The sequence below is a fragment of the Dunckerocampus dactyliophorus genome, chromosome 13 (assembly GCF_027744805.1).
Source record: "Dunckerocampus dactyliophorus isolate RoL2022-P2 chromosome 13, RoL_Ddac_1.1, whole genome shotgun sequence".
NCBI classification, from domain to species: domain Eukaryota; kingdom Metazoa; phylum Chordata; class Actinopteri; order Syngnathiformes; family Syngnathidae; genus Dunckerocampus; species Dunckerocampus dactyliophorus.
In genome coordinates this window covers 8,381,412-8,408,504 of record NC_072831.1, presented here as the reverse complement: position 1 = coordinate 8,408,504, position 27,093 = coordinate 8,381,412, and the positions used below count along the sequence as shown (strand labels likewise).

At 41.8% G+C, this 27,093-nt stretch overlaps 2 protein-coding genes across 24 annotated transcripts in view; both read right to left on the bottom strand.

Annotated features, from left to right (window-relative positions):
- The window catches only part of mark3a (MAP/microtubule affinity-regulating kinase 3a), a 41,417-nt gene extending 20,957 nt beyond the window's left edge, over positions 1–20,460 (bottom strand). For 21 of the 23 annotated variants that reach the window (XR_008573325.1, XR_008573324.1, XR_008573326.1 and 18 more), the window contains exons 1-5: positions 19,876–20,460; positions 12,594–12,776; positions 10,298–10,351; positions 3,812–3,860; positions 1,570–1,635 (exon numbers count right to left, since the gene is read on the bottom strand). Coding sequence is in view for 18 of the 23 variants with exons in the window: in XM_054795524.1 (XP_054651499.1) it covers positions 1,570–1,635; positions 3,812–3,860; positions 10,298–10,351; positions 12,594–12,776; positions 19,876–19,926 (403 nt within the window). In the remaining 5 variants the exon portion in view is untranslated. Of the gene's footprint in view, positions 1–1,569; positions 1,636–3,811; positions 3,861–10,297; positions 10,352–12,593; positions 12,777–18,173; positions 19,798–19,875 lie in introns of those variants that run through there. The other 2 variants (XM_054795522.1, XM_054795523.1) reach the window with 2 other exon arrangements.
- Positions 20,461–21,523: 1,063 nt separating this feature from the next.
- On the bottom strand, positions 21,524–26,966 carry eif5 (eukaryotic translation initiation factor 5). Its single transcript, XM_054797272.1, has 12 exons — positions 26,873–26,966; positions 26,050–26,270; positions 24,638–24,917; positions 24,467–24,548; positions 23,551–23,723; positions 23,262–23,373; positions 23,060–23,190; positions 22,827–22,988; positions 22,542–22,703; positions 22,299–22,463; positions 22,083–22,223; positions 21,524–21,969 (listed from the first exon to the last, which is right to left on the bottom strand). The coding sequence occupies exons 3-12, from the start codon at positions 24,707–24,709 to the stop codon at positions 21,871–21,873; spliced, it is 1,299 nt and encodes a 432-aa protein (XP_054653247.1). The 5' UTR covers positions 24,710–24,917; positions 26,050–26,270; positions 26,873–26,966; the 3' UTR covers positions 21,524–21,870.
- Between the last annotated feature and the right edge of the window lie 127 nt (positions 26,967–27,093).

Genomic DNA, 27,093 nt, shown 5'->3' with positions numbered 1-27,093 from the left:
CTCCTACTCGTTGCTATTGTTAACACACTCCTTTGTTGTGATCATGTGGGCTCCATCCGGGTGCTGCTGTATAGAAGAGCAAGTGTCTGAAATTGACTGCTTGTATCTGAGTGCCAATATCAGATATTTTCAAGGGTGTCAAACTCGTTTCCACTGAGGCCCACAGTGCAGTTATGGCTGCACTGTGGGCCACTTGTAACTGTCAATATACTATATATGAATATAACTGCATGATATTATTACACAATTGCGCATCCATTTGATTGTTATATATTTACTAACAATTGATAACTTGCTTTGAAATTAGAAGTGACGTGAGAATGTGAAGGTGACGAGCAGTTTTTTTCCATTTTTGTGAGGAAACAAAAGAAGGAAAAGGAAAAAGGCGAAGTGCATTGCTGACACATTATTCCCAGGCTTTCGTGGGCCACATCTGTGTTTTAGATGCTTGATAATACATTCCAATATTAGTTTGTTTTTTTTTGTGGTGATATTGAACAGATATTCAATATAAATATCGGATCAGGACACCCTTAGTAGAGATACAGAGAGGCTGGAAGAGTCACAGAAAAAGTTTTTAAAAAAAGACAAAGTTTGTGAATTTTGCCATTCAGCTCCTTGTACAGACAAGTGCCAGACAAGACAGGGCTTGTAGCCCCGTTACCCATCTCTACTGAACAAAGGCAGCCCACTGCTTTAGTCTCACCCGCTTGTCTTTGTCCATTTCTATAATTCACCCAAACGGGAGACTTTAACCAAAGAAAAGGCTTTTCAAGCTGTGGCTTCTCCTTGGCACCATAAGTACTGTAGACATGAGTCCCACTAGCCAATGGCTGGGCAGCATCTGTATTTGTTTATAGAGTAAACATGTGACACCCTGTCACTCGCTCAGGGGGTAAAGTGTGGGAAATCAGTACGAAACCTGTACTGTCCCAAGCCAAAAATGAATACATGTACTGTTACACCCCTATTAATAATATTAAATTCAGTTAATAAGACACTTTGTTGCATACTATCTGAGCAAATTATGGACAGACGAGCTGTTTTTCTGTTGACATATTTGTCACACTGTCAAATAATCAGCTTATTACAATGCAACAGAGAAGACGACCTATGACCTTTCTGCCCGGCTTGAATGAAAAGTAAAAAATCAATGCCTCAGCTAAAAAAAGAAAAAAGAAAAAACATTAGATTGACTTTATAAAGAACTAATGCAATTGGCCTCTGATCAGAGTGCTCATCTCAGCGCTAATGCAATTTTGTTTCAGACGGCCGTCTTCGCCGCCGCCTTTGCCTGCCGTCCCAACGAGACCTTTTCCGAAAAATCAATGGGAAGACATCTTGTGTAAGGTCGTTTGAGTGTGACACCGCATTGAATGAGGACTGGATTTTGAAAGGAAAAGTTGAGAGTAGTTTTTATGGATACGGGTGCTGAATGGGAATGGGACATTTAAAATCTGCAGCGTAAATCCAGTCTAAACCAGCTTGTCTGTGCACACTTCTATGATAAATCATCACTTGTTTGCAGGTTTTTAGAACTATTTAGTGAATGATGGAGGGGTGGCTCACCTCCGCTGGCATACTCCATCACCAGGTATAGCGTCCTCTCCGTCTCAATCACCTCAAACAGCTTGACTGCAGGACACATGGAGGACAGACAACATCAGAGTGTGTGTGCGTGTATGTGTCGTGACCATGAAAAGAGCACCGCTCAATAAGAAGCACGCTGCAGAGTTTGTGGCTATGAAAGCGTGGGAGACCGGCTAAAAATAGACAAGGTGGGATGGGAGACAAATAGCTACAAAGACATTCGAATGGTGAGTGTTTACTATCAGCCTGGTAATTACAAATCACAATCCCGCAGAGCATGTTATGGTGCACAGGAAAGAAATCAAACATAATTAGAGGCCAATCAAGCACCGCCGCTGGCAGTTTTTTTTTTTTTAATCCAACATTTGTCATCTTTCTAAGCAACCCACATGAAGAATAATGGACATAAGTGATATTTTTAGCTGTAAGCACTTCATAAAATATTTCACTGTGTCAATTATATTGTCATATGTATGTGACTCACTGCACATGAACGCTGAACAGTCAGGTGGGAAAAAGTGCTACAGTAGTGTGTGTGTGTGTGTGTGTGTCTCTAATAGCCACCAGGTGGAAATTAAAGCACTAGAGGCTGTAAACAACCAACCAATCAAGATGGCAGCAGTCAACAGAGCATCAAAACAATCAAAGTCTGTGGCATGGTTGTCCAAAGTGCAGGCCGGGGGCCATTTGTGGCCCACAGATTGTGTTTTTTTTGTTGTTTTTTAATTGGCCCACAGTACATTGTAGAAATAAAATTAAACCAAAATAGACCAACAAGGCAAAATGTTAACAAGAAGAATCTGAAATGTTGATACTGATAACTACTAACAAAACTAAGCTTTGTCTTTAATTCTATCAACTTTTTTTATAGACTTTTTCCAAAATAAAAAAATATATATAAATATCAAAGTGGCAGCCTGCATCCTTTGATTTTCAGTATGCAGTCCTCGGTGGAAAAAGTCTGTACTTTGAATTTCTGTGACCTCCTGATATGAACTTTTAAAAAATATATACACTTTAGGGACTCCAGTAGATGCAACCGTTATAACGATAACGACCTCATGTAATAAGGAGTTAATTGAGTTAGACTCCTTTTTTAAGACCCCAATATAATGTTTGACATAATGATACAGTGAGTACACTGGTACAGGACGGAAACTTTATTGTACACGGAATAATGACGTAACGTATGACTGTATATGGGAATGATTGAAAGTACTGAAATAATATTACACCAGTACAGTGCTTCCCACAGGATTGCAATCTACTTGTGGTGGTGGGTGCAGAGGTGGTGTGTAATTTGCATAATTGGACATGACGCTTAAGACGAATAGCCTGTGGGAGAGACAAACACAAACACAGAGTAAAAAAAAAAAAAAAAAAAAAAGACATTAATGCTAATGTTAAGTTGGCAATACCGATCCCTGCAACGTCGTCTTATTCTCTGGCAGACCAAGTGTGTATAAAGTGTGCTAAGAAGCAGAGTTACAATGCATACTCCCACAGTTCCATTATTATGTGTTTATGAGCGAGGGCGAACGGGTCAGGCCAAGTTTAATCTATGGTGGTCCGAATGTATTTGTCGCAATTATTATACATGTTTTAAGGCTGTAAAAACCCCTCACCATACACTTTATACACTTTTTAGACAGGCATTCATATTTCGTTTGAATTTTAATGATCAACCTACTAGGTTGGACACAAATTAGTGACTCACGTTATTTCACTCTGACGTGCCTCGTCGGCCTGGCGCTGTTCGGCTGTAGCGTTTTTGTATCCTTGTTAAAACACACTCTCCTGTCATCGTATTTCCCTCACACGGTTGTTTACAGTACTGGCGGTTAGCGAGCAGCTCACACAAGTTAGCTAGTTTGGTAGCCATGACCACAACAGGAGATGGCACGAAAAAGATTGATTGACCATGGTCTACAGCCAATCAGGACGCAGAAGACAATGGGCGGTGCAGACAGAAGAAAGAATAGAGAGACACTCGCCTGGTGCTAAAGCAAAGAACTACAAAACTCAACTTCCCACAATGCAATTCTTCTTAACAGGGCCAGGCTTGGCCTGTAACAGCCTTAAGCTGTAAACAAAAAAAAATTGCACTTTAAAAAAATCTGCGAGAGGTGAACCCTGATGGAGCAAGGGAACACTGTAAACCTAAAGAACAATGAATACCTGAAATAACCATGTGTAATTTTAAATTTCAAGTCTGACTTACCAATATTGGGATGATTCAAGATCTTCATTATTCTGACTTCTCTGAAGAGCTGAAAAAGAAAACATGCACATATTTTCAGTAGAAAAATCAGAGATTGTATGGGCCATGTATATCAGGTGTCCTCACAACGATACTGTCTACGCTTCCTGTTCATTTCATGGGCTTAGAAAATGTTGTTGGATCTCAGTGGGGCACTATAGTAAGTTTATTTTAATAGAATAAATCCAAAATCCATAAATCTCAAGTTTTGTACAGCGCAAATCTGCATTCTTCTCTTGGCTGACACGTTTGGATTTTGCAGCCTCCTCCCACGACCACGCCTACTCTTTTGCGATTGGTCAGGGGTTGAGGCTTGGCTACAGACTGCCACAGCCCCCGCCAGTGCTCAGAGCTGCAAAGAGACACGGCCTCCAAGTAGTTTACATGCTAATGGTTATCAGCAAACAAAAAGAAGAATTGGATATATATCATATAATTGGATGAATATTACAAAATCCGGCGTCAGACTGTGTGCTCTGCTCTCAAAATAGCTGTCTGAAGTAGTCAGAGCAGATGAGCAGTGACTGTGAGGTAGGTCTTTAGTTCCTCCAAAAACAAACAACAAAAAATCCTCCCACTGATGCCATACTCCGGTTTAGATACACAAGTCTAACATCTGGAAAAAAAACCCCCAAAAAAACACTTTGTGGCAGCCATTTTCAAGAAAAAGTGGCCAACGGTACTGAGCAGTGGTGACCACTGGAAACCTGGCGAGTTGTCATACACGGACTTCCTAAAACTGTTACGTGTGGAATTCACACGATCGCGTGGAAATCTCGTGATGTTCTTGTACTCTACTGTTCACAACATTTAGGAGGGGCATAAAAATGAAACCAGGGATAACTTAAAAACACACCAACCATGACGATACAACACTTCCACATCATGTAGAACAAGAGTACAACATTTGAAACATAAGTCTGATATATTACAAATGTGGGATTTCGCCCCTTGAATAATTGGTATTTTTTTTATAATGGCAAAAGTTTTGTTTCCTATGGGAGTGTTTCCTATGGGATTATTAATTCAATATCCGAACAAATTAAAAGTTGCGTAAAGTAAACAGCCTTTTAGAGAGCCTTTCCATGGGTCCTGGGTGTAATTAAGACATTCCATTTACATTAATGTTTTATGCAGTTAGCAAATACATATGCACATTAAAGTGCCTTGCATGCTTCATTAGTCTTGATTGGTGTCGTGAGGGGAGGGGAAACATGTCTGCTATGAGGGCACATTTGGAGAGAACACTGTGGGCTCACAGATGCAAACATTGATCTTTCTGCTTGCCAACATTGGCACACTTGTCAGGGAAATGTGACCGCATCGACTCCAAGAGACCTCCGCTGCAGGAGAAGACAGGTGAGTTGCAACATGTTGACGCGCGTTAAGCATCTACTTTTTGACGTCACACAGGAGGTTTGACACACTATCAGACTTCAGCGAGAGCACACAAGCAGACTGGAGAGAGCCCAGAAGGCTTTCTGTGCTTGTGTCGTATGTCAAAAACAGGAGCACGCCGTTATTCATTATTGACCGCTCAGTACTACAGCTCACTCTGGACCCTTCCATTAAATATAACATCAATATTTGACCAGCCAATGGTAGTGCTGGTTAGCTGCCGTGTGCATGTAGCCACATGCACAAATGTCTAATCAACACAATACTTTTATTTTTGTATTGGACCTCATCATGTTCAGTATGAATAGTCTTTAGCTCAATACTTCTAATCTGTAGAAACATACTATAGTTGTATTTTTGTCCTTCTGCAACCAGAAAGACTGGTCTCTGATAAGTGAAGCAGAGCAGAGACAGGCCTCCTGACACCTGGACGGATTGAACAACACCCCTCCAAAAAGTTGCATGGGAACACTTTGTCGGGTATGCAGGGCCGTAAACACAATTAGTGGGAAAACATGCACGATGATTCACCGCATAATGCGAGCGTAAGCTGGAGGAGGACATAAAGCTGCCGCTGATATGGTCATTCCGCAGCAATGAAGTTATGAAAGGGGTCTTGTGATTGACACACAAAGCACTCCTAGGGCCACAAATTGAGGGTCACTCCTGCAATCAGTGGACTTACTGGAAAAACTCCAGCCCTGCGCCTCTCAAGTTTGACTAGCATGGAAATGTGATACCAACCGGTGGAGCTCGTAAACACAAGGCCATTAGATTGGCCAACAGGATGCTTGGAGTAAATATGATCCCACCAGTTTGAAAACAGAGATGTGACGCCACAGAAAACTTACACGCGGCCTACAAATGCAGCTGAGAACGACCTGCATGCGTGCACGTTTGCTGGCTGTGATTACAGCACAGCGATATGAGCGTGAAGCAACTGGGCTCCAGACTGCGACTAAATGGTCCGATTTGACCAAGACCAGCAAAATTATCGACTTCATTTTTATTTATGGGGAGATTAATTGATTTGATTAACATGACAGGTCTGTTTGAGACTTTGCATGCACATTTTTTAATCTACTCGCGCGTGTGCGAGTAGATTTTATTTTAGTACTGAATATTTTTTTGTTGCTGACAAACTTCTGCCACACACTTCAGCCCAGTAGTTGACATTAATACGCAAAGGAGCGAGTTTACCAATCAACATTAACTCCAAAAGAAGAAGAAAGGAGACGAACAGTGAAAACGGAGTGAAAAGCAGACGGTACTGGAGTTATAATGTATGAAATGTAATACTGTGTTGTGTATAAAACAATCAAGCAAAATGTAATCAAGGGTCTTTTTAAGATGAACACTAAACTTATGGAAGCTTTGCACAATACACACTTCTGGCCTTCACAATAAAAGCGCTGCATGTTACATACTGTCTGACTGCCAACAAGTCTGCGAAAAGTAGCTTCCAAGAGCATCAAATTAAAAGCACAAAATGAATACAGATTATCACATATATAACAGGATTATCACATCGTTGTTTAATGTGGGTAACAGGCAGTGTGCTAGCATAAATTAACCTGACACCAAAGAAAATACAAACACTAGCGCTCAACACAGACATAATAACATCATCAAAACTCACCCTTATTCATTCACTCACACACACACACACACACACACACACACACACACCAGCATAACAACGATGAATGGGAAAAATATAAGTCTCAGAATCAGACAGTCATATGTAACTCTCACTTTGTCTCGGTGTGCACCAGTCTGGTGCGTTCAATGACCGCTGGGAAACACTTGGTGAAACATAATCAAACAAAAACATGCAAAAACTACAGGCTTTTAACAGTATATTATTTTACAATAAAATAACAGCCCTTATTACCAAATTTATATGCATTTACATATTATTCTATGTAGTCATTTTGAAAAAGAGGGGTTTTTTTGTTTGTTTTTTTTAAAATCATTGTTTCTGAAAGTTCTCCACGGCCCAGTTTGTCGCTGCACTGTGCTCCTCATAAAAAGTTAGTCTGGAGCCCTGAGCTATCTAACCACTTATCAAACAGAATAATCTCTCAATTTAAGATTTACTACTTCAACCGCACTGAGGGCCTAAGAAGGCACTTAGTAGAGAGCAGACAAAGTTTGATCAAGTGATATTACTCAGACAGAGAATAGGTAGCAACAATAGGTATTTAAAGCAGCCATTACTGACCACCGACAGGGCCTCTTCTGTTACAGCAAATGACTTAAATGTTTTGAACAGTGTCGGATGTTTGAGGAAGCCAGAGTTTTGGTTCTTCTCCTCCGCGGTCTTGTGAAAAACCCCATGCTGTTTTGTTGTGAAATAATGTCCTATAAGCCGAGCAAACAACCTTTAAAGGGGTACATGTTAAGCTACGCGCAGAGACTGAATTGGAAACTGACATGGCTCCTCCACACACGATACAAAGAGCATATGATAACCTGTAAACGCGACCAGGTAAGACATAACATGTTGGTGTGACCATTTAGTTTAAGAAAAGGGACAAGGTATAGACCAGTTCTATATGAAAAGGTATCCTAAAACTACTTCGGTTATCTGGTGCGATACCAAAAATACAATTAAATTAATTTGACCTTCTTGGGGTTGCCGTGCTGACCCCTAAATACAATGGTAGGGTAAACACTGCTATAGCTAGACTTTAAAAGATGAAAAGGAGCAGCTCTCTCAGCGCACCAAGGAAGAGTGTTTACATTTAATCAAATGCCTCCAATGTCAATGTCGTTGCTCAACTTTTCACCCAGTGTATCTGCTGCAGGTGGAGCGCAACAGAGCATGAGTGAACTTCCACTCCTTGCTATTGAGAACAGTAGGTAGTTGAAAATGAGACTACATCTTCGAACCCCACCTTGCCGTTACATAAGAGGTCTGCTCACAGTGGCACTGTAAAGCAGCAGCAGCAGCTAAAAGCTTCAAGCGAGATAGCTGGATCCCAGGGCAAGAAAACAAACTTAAGTATGTGATGACATTTGGTCAACATCTGCCTCCCAAATAAGGCTGATTCATCCGTACTGCATCAACATCAAAAACACAGCAAAAGTCAGCAGCATCTCTCGAGAAAAACTACAACAAAACTAGTTAGTCGCTAAGCTTGCTGAAGTCAGGTAGGCAAGCACAGCATTCCCTTGGGGGGGGATCTAACGATCATCCAAATATATCCTCACCAGCGGATGTGTAAATGTTGTCAACATGAACAAAAAGGTCCGATCTGCAGGATTAAAGCCCGGATTCAATCCTGGAGCTTTGTATCTTTGACATCAGTGGTGACGTTCATCTATCTCGGGATTTGTCAACTCATCAGCAGAATGGGAGATGAGGTGAAGCTCATGTATTTATAGACACACACCACTTTGAGTTTCACCATTTCATGTGAAAAAGTATTTTAAGATTTTTAAGATTGCTCTAATTCCTTAAAATAAACATGAGAGAGGATAAAGCTCCCTGGCAACTCTGTCCTAAAATCAACAAGTGGACAAAAAAAAGTGGACAAAAGAGGCCTGGCTAGCTTTGTGTGTGTGTGTGTGTGTGTGTGACGCTGTCATGACTCAGTGCTTTTTTAGGGAGCCTCTGACATACAAAAGGCCACAATCAATGGAGCTTTGGAAAAACTGATGGAAAACCATCACTGGTCGAGCAGAGGGGGGCCGGCCGGGCTGTACAGAAGCCATGTACCAGCAGTCGTCGCGGCAGCAGTGTTCCACCCGGTCCCACTCGCGTCCCTATGATGACTAAAAAGGCCTCCGGAGCTGCCACCGTACGCTCGATAAGCTCTGACCTCCCAGCAAGAGACAGAGAAAAAAAAACACATACAGCACACCAACACACTTCCTGGCCAGTCCAAAAAGACAATGGCAGAATGTTCACACTGGAGTAAACTCATGTCAAGAGCACAGAAGTCACGCAACCTTCAAGTCACCTTTTGTCGACATTCCTGACCAATCTGCATTGGACCCTACAACAGGGGTGTCCAAACTTTTTCCAGGTAGGGCTGCATACATAAAGATTAAAGGCTTGGGGGCCACTTTGATACATTAAAGTTTGTAAAAGCAATCCAATGTAGGTCAATATATGCTGAGCTATCTGAACAAAACATCCACATCTTAGCTTTGTCTTGGTGGCGACAAAGCAAATTAGTGTAATATCTAATAATACAGTATATCTTATTTATAATTAATTACCTACCCAAAACGCTCTACAAAATCTCTCTTTAACTTCCTCATTGCATTTTAAACGGTTTACCCACTTCCACCGGATTTGCTGTTATAAATAAAGGAGGTCCAACCAACTTTGTTAACTTCCATTTTGTTTCCTTGTTGACATCATGATTGGATTTTTTCACGAGAGGTGTATCAGTACGCCACTGATGGATGGCTGACTACTGACCAATAGAAAGGTGAACTTGGTTAAAATATGCAGTGACACAGATCAAAACGGGACACAAACACATCTGCTTTGCTAATAAGAGCTCCTCCTTGAATGTGTGGAGTGAAAGAAGAACTCGTCGTCTGCCAGCAAAGGGAGCATTCTCTCTCTCACTCTGTACGTTCATTTGCATGTGAAAAGAAAAGCTGCTTCTTAATTTGGTTTAAACTAACAAGTTGAACATGACTGTAATACCCCGTTGCAGGACAACCAACAACAGAGAATGGGGAGGGTGCCTCTAGAGGTCCCCTCTCAACAAAACAGACAACATGGAGACTAATGTAAATGTCACGTCCAAGGTAGGCAACTTTGTTGCCAACTTGTAACAACAGAAACCCACGTTGTCTTTATTGACTTGTGGTCCAGGAAGCTTTCCACTTCTAAATGTTTGTGTCCATCTCGACGTCAAATCAACATCTTAACACCTTCAGAAGATAATTATAAACAAGAAACAAGCTTCTTAATTTTCCCCCCATACAAAACATATGACCTCATTTGCAGCTACACAATTCATAGCCAGTCTGGCGCTTCATGAATTAGTGAACGTGTCGTGCACGTGAGTGAGGGCCGCCTACCTTCTGAAGGCTGTTTGGGTTTAGTTGTGTCTTGTCTATTATTTTAATAGCCACCTGCGGAGAGAAGACAGCAAAAAAAAAAAACATGAGAATTGAAGGAGAGGAAATGTTAGGGGAAATCAAATGTAAAAATTGTGAATACAGAGTCTGGAGGTAGAAGGAAATACGGAAGGTAGGAACACCCCTCAGTCAGAAGAGAAGAAGCTTTGTTTCACACATTTGGAGGCTGAGGTGCTGTTTCCATAGCTACAATTTAATTATAAAAAGGCTTCGTTTTGGCAGCTGGACAACTTTACACCCCGCTGTTAGTTAGCAAGCTACTTCTTGCTTCATGCAGACTTATATAAGACCTTTGGATTGGATCATATCGGTATCGTTTTTTTCCTGATACTGGCACGCAAACGATGATGTGCTCCACAGAGCAAACAACCTCAGTATGTCCGTAGTCTGGAATTATTTCCAAGTTTTGCCTTCGAATTGTAAAAATGCCAACTGCAGTGACTGTAAAGTGTTATGTTTTGCTCTTTTCGTATAATGCAGCTCCACCTAAATAGTAGCACTGACTTTAAATGAGAAACAGGCACCGCTGCACGTGCTATCCAGCAACTGCAAAGCAGCTGTACAGCGCTCCAAACAGGAAACCAAAATAAGAGCACAAAACAGGAAACAACGTGATAACTAAAGAAAACCAAAACTAAAGTCCAACCTGTCACACCGAACAGATGCACAGATCTGTGCATCTGTCTCAACGCCTGGACGCTCTTCGTGTCTGTTGTGTATAAAACTCAAACTGATGTCACTTTCAGCACGTTTTGCGCATCGACATTTTATGACAAAGACCAATAAATAATAGAAAATAGTGGAACATACGTGTCAGCTGCTGTGATTCCCTAAGTACTCATTCCCGACGTAACTCCGCCAATGATCAGAACACTCATTGTGCACCAAACTCATTGTGCTATATCCAAAATATGTACTTTGACCAAATTCCGACAAAACGTTACTCCTCATTAAACGTAAACTGCATATTCCACATAGAATTGTATATGTAAATAAGCCGACGTCTGCATTGACACACAATGTGAACTTCAGATTATTTCCGGGTTATTTCTCAGTTGTTTTGTAAATTCTCACAATAACAAAAGTGACATTGATTCAAAATCAGAAATATGGCACAGTGTCCCTGATACGCGATACGTTTCGTTTTTTTACTGATCTGTTTTTTCCTAATCAATACACGCTGGGGAACTATTGATTTATATCATGTTTCTGCACGCATTTAATTTATTTTATTTAAAAGCACTTGACATTCCAATTACAATGTCAAATACTCTTGTGAATTTAAAAGATTGCTTTTTACTCACATTGTTATGCCACATATTATCATTACATTAATGAAAATACAGTCTCAAAATAATGTTGACAATAATATTGTTTATCGGAAACAATTTGTAGAACATTAATCGTCCAACAAAATTTGTTAGCGTGACAGGCCTACTTGTATTGCATATTCCAGTATTTGTCTTATTTTGCACAAAAAATGTTTATTTGTAAAATGCATCCAGTGGCATCACAGTAAAACAAAAGCATAATATGTTCATTACATTAGTTTGAGAGAAGAGCTGTTGCCTATAATTGGTAATTGGTAAAAAACGCTGCAGTACATCCAGAATGCTGCTGCTTGAGTCCTGGCTAGAACCAAGAAATATGACGATATTAGTCCAGTACTCAGGTCTCTGCACTGGCTTCCTGTCACTCAGAGAATAGACTTTGAAACAGCTCTGCTAGTGTACAAGTCTTTTCATGGTCTTGCGCCAAAGTACATCTCTGACATGTTACAACCACATAAACCATCTCAAGCTCTGAGAAGCTCAGGGAGTGGTCTCCTGGGGGTGCCCAGAGTCAGGACTAAACACGGTGAGGCTGCGTTTCAGTTTTATGCTGCCAAATCTGGAACAGTCCTCCAGAATCCAAGCTGAAAACACTTCTATTCAACTGAAGTGCCGGACAATTTCGGATATCAATAAGAAAGCAAATATCCATCAGCTCTACTTTTGAATGGAAGATGAAGCTCAATTACTAAATTCAATTGGTTTGCGCTCCTGTCAAATCCTGGCTCCTGCCAAAAATTGGATTAGTTTTGTGTGTACTGCTGCTAGCTAGTAGCAATAGTATACTAGTAAAGCCATGTTTATGGTCTTGTGTCACTCATAGTAACAAGCAAGAGGAAGTGCTTAATTGTGGCTTTGTGTGTTTGTGACATGCACAGTAAATCAAATGACAAGGCTCGTCTCACCTCTCTGCCCGTGAGGATATGTCGGGCCAGCTTGACCTTGGCGAAGTTTCCTTTCCCAATGGTTTTGAGGAGGCGGTAGTTTCCCACGTGCGGCTGCTGCGGCTCCTCCGAGCTCCGAGTCCGCACGCCAGAGCGGGACGAGCGCGAGCTGACCTCCTGTCGGCCATTGCTGTGAGACGTGTGCTGCAGAAGGAAGGAAGACACTTTTCTTTAGCCTGCTAGACTTCCTGTTGGACCAATGACACGTGTCACGGTGACAATGGCGACATTTCCAAAGCAGGGCTCCAAACTAATTTTTTTTTTTTACTAGGAACACAGTGGCCCCTAACTTAAAATTTAGCACACCGAAATCCACTAGCAAAGTAAATATTCACATTTCCTCTCATTTTCACAGTATGACTGATAAATGGCAACTGTCTTCTCTAACCACCCTGTTTCCCTATCTTCTGGAAGGACACATTGGTGGCATCATCCATCCATCCATTTTCTATGCCGCTTCTACTCATTAGGGTCGCGGCGGTATGCTGGAGCCTATCCCAGCTGACTTCGGGCGACAGGCGGGGCACACCCTGGACTGGTCGCCAGCCAATCACAGGACACCTACAGACAAACAACCATTCACACTCACATTCATACCTATGGACAATTTAGAGTCGCCAACTAACCAACATGCATGTTTTTGGAATGTGGGAGGAAAACAGAGTACCCGGAGAAGACGCACGCATGGGGAGAACATGCAAACTCCACACAGAAATGCCCAACGGAGATTCGAACTCAGGTCTTCTCGATCTCCTGACTGTGACTGTGTGGCCAACATGCTAACCACTAGACCACCGTGCGGCTGGTGGCATCATGTACATAACTATTTTAATTTTCTTATAGCATTCTGTCCTGCTTAAACAGGACAGTATAAAACAGTATTGACTGACCATCCAGGTTTATGATAGTGCAGGTGGATCCAACTGCCATCACTATTAAAGCTACTTTGACAAAAAGAAACAAATTACAACAATTAACAAATAACAAATTAGACACACAACCTGTGTTTTGAAGACAAGACAATTATTATAATGGTCACAAGAGAGTAAGGTTGTTGAGAGACATTTAAAAAACGAAGTTAGCATGAAACGCTCCGAACCCCATTGCTTGTTTGTTTTAAAGACAAAATGTCACTGTGGTTAAATTTGATTTTATTTTTTAAGCCCCATTTGAAGACCGTGGACCAGAGGCTAGGCGGATAATGCCAGAGAGACAGTAAAAGGGAATTAAAATAAGTACCGTAAAACAAGATGGCCGATAAGTCAAACTGCAAGGAGATTCAAGCGATCACACACACTGGCATCGATAGGCTTAGACTGTGACAAGCTGTCGTCAATTGACACCACATTTAGTATACTATTTTTCATTCTCATGGTAATAAGGGACAAAGTACTTTTTGCTCTGGTCGCACATGCGCGAGGAGATGAAAAATGTACTCGCAATGTCTCAAAATGTGACCATTTAGTTGCAGTCTGGAGCCCTGCAAAGTCCTCTTCATCATAATGATTTTCATCAATGGAGAAGTTTAGAGATTAAGAGCTGATCCAAAAATAATCCTCAACAGTTTCATCATTTTAATGGTGAAAAAAAAAAGTGAAAGGTGTCCCGGAGTCAACTGATAGCAAAACAAAAATACAACATTGAAGAAAATAAAAACCTGACATGATATAGTTGAACTCTCATTAAAGAACACCAGCATTGCCACAAATAGATAAGGTCACTTTCAAGTTTAGAAGTTACTAAAGGTCAAGAAGCAGACAGATGCTGTGTCTCAAATGCAAATGGAAATTAGCAAGTAGATTAATGAGAGTCAAAAGAGAGAATAATACAACACAGAGCAACTACACTGTAAGTGAACACATCCAAAAATGGCGCAATACGTTACCACCTTCGTAACCTGTCACCTGTTTTGAAATGCTTCTATTATAATGATTCATAATATGGATTTCAGGCCATATCGCCCATACCTATGTAGACTGTGTGCTTAGTTCCTAAGTGCACAAATTTTGACAGTGCAGTGCTGTCCCACTTCCATTACCATCGTTGCGCACTTACTGGAAATGACAATGGCAATATTCATCTGCTTCTTCTTATCTCCTTTTTAAGTATGGAGAGGTCTGGTGGTCCCTCTCCTTCTGCTACGTAGCCAAGATGGTGACTACTGTATTGAGGGTGGCAAGTGTCCATCACTGTGCACTCACCATCTTGGTTATTTTGAGGGCAACATATAGGTACTGACCGTGACTGCATTTTGACAGATTTTTCAGTGTGTGTGCTCATTCAAAAACACTAAGTATCAGCACGGAAGTGTGCCAATGAGACACAGCCAATGTTTGACCTCCACTCTGATAAACGTCATACTTTTTCAAATTCTGAGATGGCAAAATAAAAAAAATAAAAAAAGCTTCTTGTTTCAAGAGGCAGTTACACCCCTCCTTTTAACTTAAGCTGCGTTTCTCATCTAATGTGAACAAAATTTGTTTAAATATCACATGTGGAGTACCCCAGGGGTCAATATTGGGACCAAAACTGTTCAATTTGTATGTCACCAACATTTGTAAAGTGACAAAGGATTTAAAGTTGGTATTATTTGCGGATGATACCACTGCCTTTTGTTCTGGGAGAAAGCACACAAGAACTAATTATAAAGGTCAAGGATGATTTGGTCATATTAAAGACATGGTTTGACAGAAACAGATTATCCTTGAACCAAGTAAAACTAAAATAATGCTATTTGGAAAAAGCAGAAAGGATACGTACGATCAAATACAAATAGATGGAGTGGATATTGAAAGAGTTGAAAGAAAAAACATTTCTAGAGATCATGATAGACTAAAAAATGAGTTGGAAATCTCATATCAAAAATATACAACAAAAGGTGGCGAGAAATACTTCAATATTGAATAAAGCAAAATTTGTTCTTGATCAAAAATCACTCTACACTCTTTACTGTTCCTTGGTATTACCATATCTAACTTATTGTGTGGAGTAATGTACAAAAAGTACTCGATGTACTGCAAAAAAGATCGGTGAGGATAATTCATAATACTGCATATAGAGAACATAAAAACCCTTTATTTTTAAAATCACATATTAAAACTTGTTGTAACCTGCATGCATGTTCAAATAAAAACCAAACTAAACCAAATTTGAAGGGAAAAATGTGTGAATAGGTGTTCAAACAAAGTCATCAAGTCATTTGCTTTACATTAAAATAGGACTGTTAAAAATAATAGGAAAACGGCAGCAACTAAATTATTTTTTATATTTTTTTTTTTTACAAGATTAACACATGTGCTTCACTGCAAGCCACACCGGTTATGACTAGGTATGTCCCGATCCACATTTTGTAGCTTCCGATCTGTAATTTTTTGATAGTCTTGCCAATCCAATCCCGATCCTTTTTTTTTTTTTTTTTTTTTTAATAATAAGCTTTTGTTACCAACACAAATTTGTGGAATTGAATATGGTTACGGAAATAGCTCTTCAAAGCATAATGCAACCAGTGTATTGCTGAATTTACCTTTTTATTACACAGCATGAACAATATTGTTTGGCTTTTGTAACAAACCTCTGTGAGTTAGGTCCCGAATCCAATAAAAGATCCAATAAAAGATAAAACTGGAATAAATGGGTGCGCAAAATATTGTTAGGGTAGGACTAATCTTTTCACATGATTTTAGATTCATTTGTAGTGTGATTTAGAATATATGACATTTTTTTTAAGCAAACTCTCTAGTATAAACAACCAGTGATTACAGCGACACTTCCCGTGCAAGCTCCCCGCACCATGACACAGCAGTCCCGGCACAGTGAGGGGGAACTAAAGCTGTAGCTAAAGAGTCCAACATCCATCATCTAACGTGAAACTAACTTTACCACGGTACGCCGCAGACATGTCTCCATGGTGGTGTTGCGTTTTCTTCTTCTTGCGGGTGGCGGGAGTAGAGTGGCAACAAGCTTTGAGGTGCATTACCGCACCTACCATGTTGGAGTATGGCCCAGAGTTACAAACATTATACGGCAACCAGATCGGCCCGATCTCGTAGTGGAAGCCGATTTTATCCGATCTTCAAAATACAGCGGATCGCCAGCTGATCATTGATCCTGAAGATCGGATTGGGACATCCCTAGTTGTGATGGCAGACGGAAAGACAGTGTAGCGTCCCCACTGAGTCACACAGAGTCTGACACTCTTCTTTAACTTTATTTTGATCTGAAGACATCAATAGCAGTGCAATTCCGACACCATATCTGTATCTCCAATTTGCAAACGCATCTCTCTGTCATTCGCACCACACTTGCACAAGGTGCATTCACAAACACTCTGAACATCTTTATTACACGTGTATTTGTGGTCTAAATAAACAGAAAGACATAGAAAAACAATAGGTGGATATTTTTACTTTGTAAATATTAATGCGGAAGTACAATTTTCTGCATTTAAGTATGATGTGGGGTCTTTGACGCAACCCCTCAATGCCCATAAAGTGCAAATGTTGTTTTACTATTAAAGAGACAAGTGTTAGGCAAATACATTTTCAGACATTTGTGGTCTCTTTTCAATCGATTTAAATTTTATGTTCATTTGGAGCTGTTTATAGATTAAAAAAAACAAAATAAAAAATCCTGTCCTTTCATTTAACTTTTTATTAAATACAGTAAAAATACAGTATTTTTCAGACATACTGTAGCTGCATATGGTGATTAATCATTCATTTGAAAACTGATTCATCCGATTACAAATTTTAATAATTTGACAGCCCTCTTTTAAATATGACTTACATCTGTCTGGTTAACAACATCTATCTGGAGGAAGGTTCAAAAATGCTTGTTTCGGCAAACTAACAATGTTTGACGCTTGCACACAGAAGTGGGGTTCCTGAACCACCAATGACAAAATGTGAACATCCTGCGAAGCGTACACGAAAGGAACAGCTCAATAGGAACCTAATTAGTCAGGTTGCGTGTTTAATCTAAGAGTTGTCATGTGTATTTCATTGCTGGGTGAAGCTCTCACAGCACATTTTCTTTGAATTGGTGCCCTGTTAAAAAATGTTGGACCTCTGATTGATACATTTTTAAAAACTGACAGGAGATCTGTATCAACCCAGATGAGGGTGATGCTTGGTGGGGCCGCGCCCGGACCCGCAGAACGCCTCCCACCCCCACCGAAACTGGGCCCAAATTGACGCTGAACAAAATTTAAGTGCATCGGAAAGAACTACAAAGTCAGAAACCTCATTCAAAGTCAAACGACAATTACAAATTAAGCTCCAGCCCAGTCAGAAGCTCACGAGACAACAGCGTTATCAGGTGGGACAAGTTCACCACCAACAGAATAACAGACATTTAAAGTCTTAATGTCACACGTTAGCTCACTACAAGACTACTTGAGGACTTTAGAAACACAAGAACATGTAAGACAAAGTGTGTTTGATTGATTCTGACGTGAAGATCATCCTATGGCCAAAGACATAAACATCCTTTAAAGCCAGCTGACATTCTGTTTCTGCCGTTGCGGTTCTGAGGTTTACTCACAAGGCTGCAGTGCCTCCTCGCTGCCTGCGAGCCCGTCATGTCTCCGCCCGAAAGCCCACTGGACGTCTGACGATGCCCACAGACTCCCGCAGCTCCACTTCCAACTTCCCAACTCTGAGCTGATAACCACAGAGACCCAGAAAGGAGGGAAGATCGTGGAGGGGGGTGGGGGTAACCTGTCTACATCAAGCCAGCTACAGGCTAGTAACTGTGGCGAGGAGCTGGCCTTTCAAAATAAAAGCATCCAAAAACATGTCGCCTCAACCCTTCACATTCGAACCATAAGGAAGACTTTTATTGTCCGTAATGATCATTGAGAAATCAACTTTCAAACAGATTGGGCCATCAACTCCACAGCCGTGCATTCAGCAATCTTAGCAGCCGCAAAGTCATAAAACGCACAGACCTCTGAGCCAGATTATTATTTTTCCAGGCCATAACACGAGTGTGAGCCAAGGACCACAGTGGGGAAACCAAATATCGTTTTGTCCTTCATAAAATATAGTCTTGCATCCACCAGCAAATTGAATGGTATGACAGAAATTGGACAAGTATGTGCCTCACAATAACCCATGTTCTTACATCGTAGAGCCTTCGACAATTACCAAGTACCACAGATGTTGTCTACTAAACATCTTCTTCAAGAAAAAAGGATTTGAACTAAACATTCTTAAGTGCACAAATTCTTCACCTCTGATTCATGTCACATTATAAAATGATAAAAGTCTATAGAGTTCCTGCTAAAGGACGTCCCAAATCCAACCCCATGACAGCGTGCATCTCGTCTGGCTGCCGGCTCTCTCAATGACACGACATCCCTGACAGGGATCAATAAAATTTCACCACATCATCTTATTGAGCAGACCGGAGCGTTTGTTCAGTCTAGCCGTTATCTCCTGCTGCCTGCTACTGTGATGACTCACAAGATTCCAATGATAGCATATGGAGAAACTACATTGCTGCCATTGTTAATTTTATTTTAAAGGGTGATGAAGGTGAAATGAAGTAAAACAGGGAAATTATGTGAAAGAGACAAATATTTTAGCAGGTAAACAACTGGGATACACGAGAAAGAAAGAAAAAGAGGTTAATTTCAAAATGACTGTTTAATAGCTTATTATTGTATGGATATATCACAATAAGATCATTTCTAAATGATGAACGAACTACTTGCGACATGTGTGACTTTACTTTATTTTGAAATTTATGGCGGAAATCCTGCTGATTGTTTTGACCAGTGAGTCAGGCAGGGTGCTCTGTTGGTCACTAGTGGGCGGGACTAATGAGGCCGTATTTGAAATGTGAACGGGCTAAATATGTGATTGACAATTCATTTAGCCAACCAGAGGCCAGAAGACCGCAGGACCATCAAGAGAAGCACTGTAGTTTTGTTCACGACTGGGCCTGAAGTGTCCCAAACGTATCCTAATGAGAAACTATTGCTACAAAACTTGACACCCGCAAACCACAGTACAATTGTGACGTAAACAAGCATAAACTTAAATACTGAAAGGCCTCGGAATAAATTTTGGGCCGAAGAGGAAGCGACTGTTAAGATTCCAAAAGTGTGACCAGTCGTGAGGGACAACAAGAGATTATTCTGTCCCATATTGCAGCAAACACTGCACTTCTGTGTGGAAATATTCGCATCGTGTAAGCAAGCAGCAGCTAAATAACTGCATAAGCAAGCGCGTATACTCACACTTTCTGTCGCCTTCTCGTTGACGGTGGGCAAAGGAGTTTTTGTTGACATCTTTAGCCGAGAGGATTGTTCCACAGAGCAGCCTAAAGTCCAGTGACACCTTGTTCAAGCCGACAGCGGAAAAGGGGGACACTTGCAGAGTCTCAGCATGAATCGCCTCCGTGTTCAAGCCGAGCACACTTCTGGAGCCAAGCAAAAAAAAAATCAATCCTCGCTGTAGGAGTTAGCAGTTAGCCTCTGTCGGCTACTTGCCTGGCGGGCACACCCCGCACACGACCTGGCTTCGACTCTCACCAAATCTCGGTCCGTTCGGGTGAAGCTAACTCCGCCAACGATCAGGCGCTGTCTGTCGCTACTTCCAAAAACCGCCCCGGGCTTTTTTCCTCTATCCACAACAGCCAGTCCGCCTAGCAACTATGAGCCATGGCCTCAAATGTCACACGTCCGTGAATCTAGAGGGGGTTCAAATGGGCTTGCTGGTCGAAATACTCGCCGTCGGCTCGTTCTCTTCCATCTCCGGCGGCCCAAAGTAGAGCTAGGCTGTCTGTTTTAGGTGGGACCAAAATGGCTACTCAGCGGCTGGGCTGGATTAGGAGGCGTTCAAGGACCTCTCGCTGGCTCCGACATACAGGTTTTTATAAACAGTGGCACAAACCACCGGGATTTTAAATAATAGTAGCCACACATTTTACACTGTTATCCAGTGATACAATGCATTTTAATTAATGATCACATGTACATATATATATATATATATATATATATTTATTTATTTATTTATTTAAAAAATGTTCTCGCCCGCCGGGCAGGGAACTCCTTCAAGTTTGGATCCTCTACCAGAGGCCTGGGAGTTTCAGGGTTCTCCGCAGGATCTTGCGCTCTTTTTGACAGAGATGTTACATGTTTCTGGTATCTCTTGGAGCCATCCATCCAGGTTGGGAGTGACTGTCCCTAGTGACCGGATCACTACTGCCATCACTATTGACTTCACACCCCACATTTTCTCCAATTCTTCCTTCAGCCCTTGGTATTTCCCCAGTTTATCGCGATCCTTCTTCCGGATGATGCTATCAGTAATTCTACCGCGCACCATTGACTAGACAACCGTTGTTCGCTAGTTTCCGACAGGCACTGAAGGCAGCATTAGCGCGCCTATCTGAGCAGGAGGAGGAAGTGAGGAAACTGACCTCAGTCCCATTGAGAGTCGAGCTGTCAACACTCACACTGCAAACTGTGGGAAGCTTTTCGGCTGCTTTTTTAGTCTCGCACTTTGTCCATTCCCACTTTGGACATGTCGCGCAAGATCGCTGATCATGATTTTAACCGGTTATAAAATTAGTATGGCTGCCTTTTCTTGAAAATGTTTCACTAAGGTTGCTGAAAAATTCAGTGAAATATTTATAAATACAAGTGAAAAGAAAATAGGCATTTATATGTATAACTGCCTTTTCTGAAAATGTTTCACTTAGGTTGCTGAAAACACAAGCACAATGAAAAAAAGGTATTTTGTGTTACTTTTTCCCCACAAGACTTCATTGATGCCATAATAGTCCTTTAAGTAAAAGGTTTCTATTTCACTTCCCGGTGTGCAGCTTCCTCAGCAGTAATAAGCATCACCATAAACAACTGACACCAATAAGTAGACATGTTGTGGATAGCAAAACATTCATTCTTTATTAATTGGAAAAATACAAGGGGACCAGAAAAGTGCACTCCAATGATCCCAAAACACCCATGATGATTAAAATCCCCAAAAGCGACATCATTTCAAGAACTGAATACATGTCTACATGACAGAGTGAATGTGCAGCAAATTAGCGAGTGCTAGGTTACATCATGCTGCAAAGCAAGTGAGGAATAGAGTGGAAGGGGTGGTCGGGGGGAGCAGGTAGTTACGGGATGGTGCTAGGTGTTAGGGTTCAGCTGTTTAGGTCAAAAATCATAACAGAGTCAAAGCCACAAAAAACAAGAAAGCATCATCCTCATCCGAGCGTCTCAGATGGCGTCGATATCGATGTCGTCTTCTTCTTTTTCAGGCATGTCCGCTTTCACTGTTTCCACTGTGAGCTCACGGGCCGAAGAGGAATAAACCACCTGGTGGGAAAAAGACATTAAGGTATGATGCTGACGGCAATAAAGTAGAATCTGCTCCACCTACATATAAACATCAATTGTCATATCAAACTACAACATCACCCAGCCCTGACCTCAACGTTTTCGTCATCTTCTTCCGCCTCTTCCTCGCTCCCCTCACTCTCCTCCTCTGCCTCCTTCAGCCACTTGACAAAGGGTGCAGCCTTAGCATGGATCTCTTTGGCCAGTTCCTTGGAGACATACTTCTTAGAAACCTGGAGGACATAAAACAATTCTATCAACATACTGATTGACCATGAATGTGGCAGTAATGGACATCGCGCTCTCACCTTCTCAGCCCAGGCAAATATGACGTCTTCCTCCAGCAGATCGGCATCATAGAGATCTTTGAGGATGATAGGAACTCTCTGCAAAAGCTGAACTTGGTGCAGCTTCACCACACACTCAAATCCTCCCAGCAAATACTTCTGGGCCTTCTTGTTGTTGTGGCAGAACTGAGGTCACAAAAAGGATAACGCTGAACATGTCCACAAGGAAGAGTGCCATTCATGTAACTGGAGCTCAAGACGTACCCGCAGGAAGTGACGTTTGTACTTCTTCAGCTGCTCGCGGATGTTTTCGTCAAAGAGCAGCTCGCTCAGAATGAGCGGGCCCATTGCCTTTACGTCCAGCCGCTCTGCCTCAGCCAGGATATCCCTGTCGGCCGCGTCAATGGTGCCGCTCTCTTTCCTTTGCTAGACACAAAAATGTGACAAATTTTTCTTCAAGTGACTTTTTGGAGTCTGTGTGTTGCTTTACAGTTTCATCATGCCGAAATCTAAAGAAGCTGAAGAGGATCACTTAAAACAAACACTGACTTTGACAAAGTTGTAGAAGAGGTTCACTCGCTCCTCCAGAGGTTTCTCCAGGTCCTCGCTGAGCGTGAGGTTCTTGGCGTGGTCGCTGATCTCCTCCATTCGCCTCCTCTGAGCTTCCTTGGTGGTCTCCTCCCCCCAGTCTTCGTCATCATCATCTCGTTCCTGACACATACACACACACTGACGCAAAATGCAAAGCAGAAAGCTCACACACTAGAAGGCGAGAAACACACCACAGCCTCAGGGGCATCAAAGTTCTCTTGGTTTCCAGCCTCTCCGCTTCCAGAGCCGTTTTCCTTGTCCTTCTTGCGATTCTTCTTCTCCTTCTCCTTCTTTGCAGATGCAGATCCACTGTCAGTGGCCTCTGTCAAGGGAGAAATTAATATTAAAAATAAGTAAAATTCCCGATCCAGTCTTCACGCAGAAAAGTCTCACCTGGTGGGTTTTTAAGGATGAACGTGCAGAGTTTGTGCCTGGTGTCAAGCATGCCACGGTACCCACATGCCTTGCAGGAAGTGCCAATGGTTTGTTTCTTGGGATTCACATTCTACAGGAAAACAGCACTTGTAAATGACAAATAATTCACTTTATAATCAATGCAAAATTTTTTATATAATCACATGCTCTAGTAAGTTCCTATATCCTCCCATATTCAAGTACTTAAAAGGGTTAGTCACTGGTTATCTGGGCTGCTGTTGACCCACATACGCTGTGAAACATTTACCAGGTCAGTTTCTGGGTTGTCACACTCGGTACACAGCACAAATCTTCTGATGAACCCGTCAAGCATGTCTTGCAGCTTGTTCGCCTCATGGGATCCGTTGACGATGTAGCGGTCGTTTTTGGTATCAAACTGGGTCTGAGCACCGAGTTCACAGCCAAAAAACTTGGTTGGGTCTGAAAGAGAAATAACAAACATCACTGCTGTGGAATATTTACCACAAAAGTCCAGGTAATGTACTAAGAGACATTGTAATTCATGAGTAAAGCTGAAATTATGGTCCAGCGCCACGGTATTAGCATGCACAACTCCCCCTGTCTCCACCCCATCACGGAGCTTGACGTGCACCTCCAAAAAGTTCTAACTTCGCGTCACCAGCAACGTGGACCGCAGAGCTGTAATTTGTCAGCTTTTCTTTGAACATCACTTCCTTTTCTTCTCTCCAAAAAGTCCGCCATTACCAAAGAAACAATGGAGCAAACTGAATGTCTGAACCAAGGTTCCAAACAACACAAGATGAGATGTAGATTTCCTGTGCGAACACACGCAAATAACTGTTACTGGACAGTAGACTTGATGGAGGTTGTGGGAAAAATTGAAATTTACGGGAGGCATCCTCAGTAGTGTTCCTCTGGGTCATAGGGTATCATGACGAACACCACATGCAAATACAAACACCTACATAATACGTTGGTTTTATGTGAATGTCGCCTCAGTCGCCATTATTTACCACACTGGAAGCTAAACAGCTAGTCAAAGAGAAAAGAGTTATGGTTGCTCACTTCACAGCCCCTAGCGTTTTGGTGGAGAATTGCACATCAAGCACTTGCCCCAGACTGAAGGGGTACTCCGCCTTAATACTAATACTTGTGATTGCAAAACATACTGGATGACATGCTACATTAACCAGTGAACGTACATGTTGGAGGCCTGTTCAGCGCCTTTGCAACATCAACCATGTTGACAATGACCGTCTTGATTCCATTCCCTTTGCCTTCCACCTGGAGAACAACATGGATATTCATTGGCATAGTGCGACAAAGCTCATAGTGGTGCTGGTCTCATCTTTGGCATCAGTGCACTCCCTTACCTTGGCAATCAGACGGGGCATTTTGTAGCGATAGAACTGGTCCGACACGCTGCGGTTGACGTTGACAGACATTTTGGCTGAATGCTAGTACTATCAGTAAGGTAAGAGGATCTTGGTTGGGGATTTTCCGGGATCTTCTGTCTGGAAAAGAGGGGATGACATAAACGACTGCAAGCGTGCTCGGTCTCTGACATGAAAAACGCTGTGCCGCTGTGGCCGCAAGCTCCTCGCTTGAAGGCTAGATTTCCACCACACAGGTTCCGACGGCTGCGCAACAGCTCTGGAAGACAAATGGGAGGAAAAAAAAGTTATCAAATTGAGACGTTGTAAAGTTAGTTATGGTAAGCATCACGAGAATCCTCCACTATAATTCACTCTACTCATTTGGTGACTAATCCAGTGTGATTCTCAAAAGAATAAAATGTCAGGAACTCTCTAGTTTAACTTTCCATTTGGGCTCCAGATGTCCAAGACACCAGATGGTGTTAGATGTCCTAACACCACATTGTTAGGGGCCATAATCACCTAAAAATTGTCTGTAGTCTGAGATTATTGAAAATGACGATGTTCAACGACATTGAGAACATTAAAAATACAAAGTAGAAAAGTAGAGTCATGTTTGCATGTGGGAATTGGCAGCTTTCTACGCATAAATATCATTCTAAAAAGGAAGTAATAGTGTATATTCCTTAACTGCATAAATATCACCCTAAAAGAAAGGAATAGTGTATATTCCTTCACTGCCACACATCTGTGGGTGTCACTGAAGCTTCTGTTCACAGTCACAAAAAAACAGCTGACAAATAACAAAAAACAAACCACCCCTTGATCCAGCAGAGGACAAGCAGATTAGCGCAGAAGAAAAGAACAAATACCAACTACAAGTCTGAATGGCTACTGCAGCTTTTTGGGGCCTCGAAAAATGCAAAATATGTTCGTAAAGGCCCATCATTGTGCAAGAAGGGCCCAGTGGGGGGCCTTTGGCGTTACTGCACACAAGGCCAACTCTTGTTAGGAGGTCACCAACAGTAGGCCTAGCGACAGCTAAATTGGAACACATCACTTTATAAGTCTGTACTAGCGTTACAGTAACAACTGTTTTAAACACCACACATCTATTTTGATAGCGGCGCCGTTAAATCCGGTGCTGGAGGCGTTCCGATGGGCTATTTCTAGGGGGACTTCTTTGCTTATTTTAGCCTAGTCTATCTTAGCTAGCTAGCTAGCTGCTTGGTGCAGAGTGCGTCATCCAGTCAATGCACACGAGTGACTGGGAGGCGCCATTTTGATCGCTCGCTAAACAAATATTATACACAGACGTCGCCTGTAGCCAGGTTCATTTTGCTGCCATGTGCCCCCAAGTTGTGTTCTTAAATTATAATTTCATTTTAAAAATCAAGTGTGCGACTTACCGTTTTCGCAAAACAAAGACATAAACAACGCTGATCGTCCAAGAGCCGCAGTGAACGCTGGTCGATGACTGCCGCTGGTCTTGTATCGATTGCAGCAGGGCTTCTTGGTGGGGGTTTTTGTGAGGAGGGGATGTTCAAGTTCTCTAAAGCGTCCACACGACGAATGAGTCAAGTTTTAAGAAAGCACCGCTGTATCCGGGATGTCCCCTGGGTGTCGAGACCTTTGAGGGAAGATGCGTATTTTTTTATACACTCAGGCAACTGAGAAAACTGCCAATGTTAGCAACAGCCATCGAAAGTGGTGCTAGTAGTTTGACAAAAAACAGATAGATGAGTAAATGGGTTTAGAACTCGATGAGGGGCATCTCCTGGTGCTCCATTCTGCCCGGAAGCTTCTGGATTTACCGTTAGCTTCAAATGGAGGAGTGACGCTTATGCAAGCACATGTTCTATCGTCATTGAGCCCGCATTTTGACAAGACCACGATCGATTAATATCAAAGCGGAAGTCAAAGATTAACCCCAACGACATTAAAAACAACACATCCACAATTTAAGGCGTTCAGTGGATGAAATTTGTGAATGTCTTCCAGGAAATAGTCCAGGCCCCGACTCCCAGAAAATAGTCGTACGCCAGATGCTACAGAGAATAGCAGTGACGTCGTTACTAGTTTAGGTACTGCCGATGCCGTTTGATGAAGAGGAATGTAATAAAAAAAGACAACATGAACATTATTTTGTCTCGGTGTATTAAACCAGTGAAACTATAACAGTAACCGTATAATCTGTGTGAGCAGAGTGTGACAAGACACATTGTATCTTACCTCTCGAATGTTCTGCAGTGCGAAGTACTGCTACAAACGTCGCTTTGACGACTTTGTCATGTGTAAATTCACGTAGGCGGCACACGGTGGTACTTCCGGTCGCAGCGTTTGCTCATGCTTTGTTTGATCAACGAAATGTTGAATGTACGCATAAATTGTTTTAAATGTACACATATAAGATTAAAACGTCCACAAGTAACCCTTTGAAGAGAACTGACTTG

Bases quoted from the DNA above. Each gene is read 5' to 3' on its own strand.
- eif5 (XM_054797272.1), bottom strand. From the start codon at position 24,709: ATGTCTGTCAACGTCAACCGCAGCGTGTCGGACCAGTTCTATCGCTAC. The intron at 23,724-24,466 runs GTACGTTCACTG...TTTCTCTTTCAG, and splicing joins GCTGAACAGGCCTCCAACAT to ACCCAACCAAGTTTTTTGGC. The intron at 21,970-22,082 runs GTCAGGGCTGGG...TTTTCCCACCAG, and splicing joins AAGATGACGAAAACGTTGAG to GTGGTTTATTCCTCTTCGGC.